The sequence below is a fragment of the Elephantulus edwardii genome, unplaced genomic scaffold (genome assembly GCF_000299155.1).
Source record: "Elephantulus edwardii isolate Elephantulus edwardi_28Jun2011 unplaced genomic scaffold, EleEdw1.0 scaffold00047, whole genome shotgun sequence".
NCBI classification, from domain to species: Eukaryota; Metazoa; Chordata; class Mammalia; order Macroscelidea; family Macroscelididae; genus Elephantulus; species Elephantulus edwardii.
In genome coordinates, this window is record NW_006399797.1 from 9945711 (window position 1) to 9947126 (window position 1416).

At 44.1% G+C, this 1416-nt stretch overlaps 1 protein-coding gene across 1 annotated transcript in view; it reads right to left on the reverse strand.

Moving 5' to 3' along the window:
* The window catches only part of LOC102862112, a 69412-nt gene that overhangs the window by 4365 nt on the left and 63631 nt on the right, over positions 1-1416 (reverse strand). Inside the window, exon 3 of the mRNA XM_006886098.1 lies at positions 964-1017. Coding sequence (XP_006886160.1) covers positions 964-1017 — 54 coding nt within the window. The remainder of the gene's footprint in view (positions 1-963; positions 1018-1416) is intronic.

Consider the following 1416-nt stretch of genomic DNA (forward strand, 5'->3'; position numbering starts at 1 on the left):
GAGAATCTTTGTCTTCTTGACATTGAGCCTTAGTCCATACCGAAGGCTGCAGTCTTTGACACACACAGGTTTATCCTAGAGAAGGTTAAGCCAGGCTACTCCTTGGAGACAAGGATTCTGAAGCTTCATCTGACATACTTTGGATATGTTGCAAGGAGGGACCAGTCCTGGGAAAGTGATGTCGTGCTTGGGAGGGTGGAGAGACAGCGCAAGAGAGGAAGACCCTCTATGAGATGGATTCAGTGACTGGTGTAATGGGGGTAGATGTGTTGGAGGCATTGAGCTTGGCACAGGATAGAGCAGGGTTTAGACCTGTTATACATAGGGTCTCTATGAGAGTCAACAGCCCATAATAACAACAGTAAGTTTTGAGATCAGAGAGTGCTATGTCTTCCACTTTTTTTCTTGTTTTTCAGAAGTGTTTTGCTTATTCAAGGTCTCTTTTTCTCTCCAAATAAGCTGAGAATTGTCTTTTCTCTCTCTTTGAAAAAGGAAATTTTTTTTAATTTATTTTTTTTGTGTGCGTGTACCATCAAATCAGATCCGACTGGTACAGGAGGAGATTGTTCCTCCTTCCCCAGCAGAGCATCTGGTGGATTCGAACCGTGCGCCTCTGGGATTGTAGTTGCAGCTCCTTACCACTAGGCCACCAGAGCTCCCCTTGAAAAATGAATTAAGCATCTATATTGGGATTATGTTATACATGTAGATCGCTTTTGGTAAGATTGTCATTTTTACTACATTGAGTCTTCCTACCCATGAACAGCAAACATTTTTCAATTTTTAGAACTTTTATTGTGTCTCACAGAAGTGTTTAGTAGTTTTCTTTGTAAAAGTCTTTTGTGTCTTTAGTTAGGTTTGTACCTAAGTATCTCAGTTTGTAAAAAAATCCTTCACGAGGCTTTGGGAGTGCAGTCTCCCTCCACTCTGGAAGTCAGCTGGCTAATCGGGAGGGATGGCTGGCATCGCCATGGCAGCTCCTCTTGGTGGCAGGCAGGCAAGGGAAGTTTCTGGGGTCTTTTGCGTTGTGTATTACTGTCCTTCTTGGCCTTCAAACGCGATGGGTGGCCCTGACCCTTAGAATAAGGGTAAGTAAGGGTGGGGTTGAGCCTGCGGAGCCTGCTCTAGGCCCTAGCTTAAAATCTTAATTATTTTCGGTAAAACATTCTTCTAGGTCGTGTAACCCTGATATGTTCATTTGCTGTACAGAGGTAACTTGTGGTTGCTGTGAAGCCGAACACTGTGACACTGATGAGATGAGTCCAATGCGAGAATGGTTACCCAGGGTGGACAGTTTTTGGTGGAGCTCCGCAAGTAAAACAAACAGGAAGCAAGAGTGGCATCCACTTCCATAATAGCTTGCCTCTGGAAACCCTATGAACCTGGAGAAAGGATGAAAGTTATACAGGTGTCCAG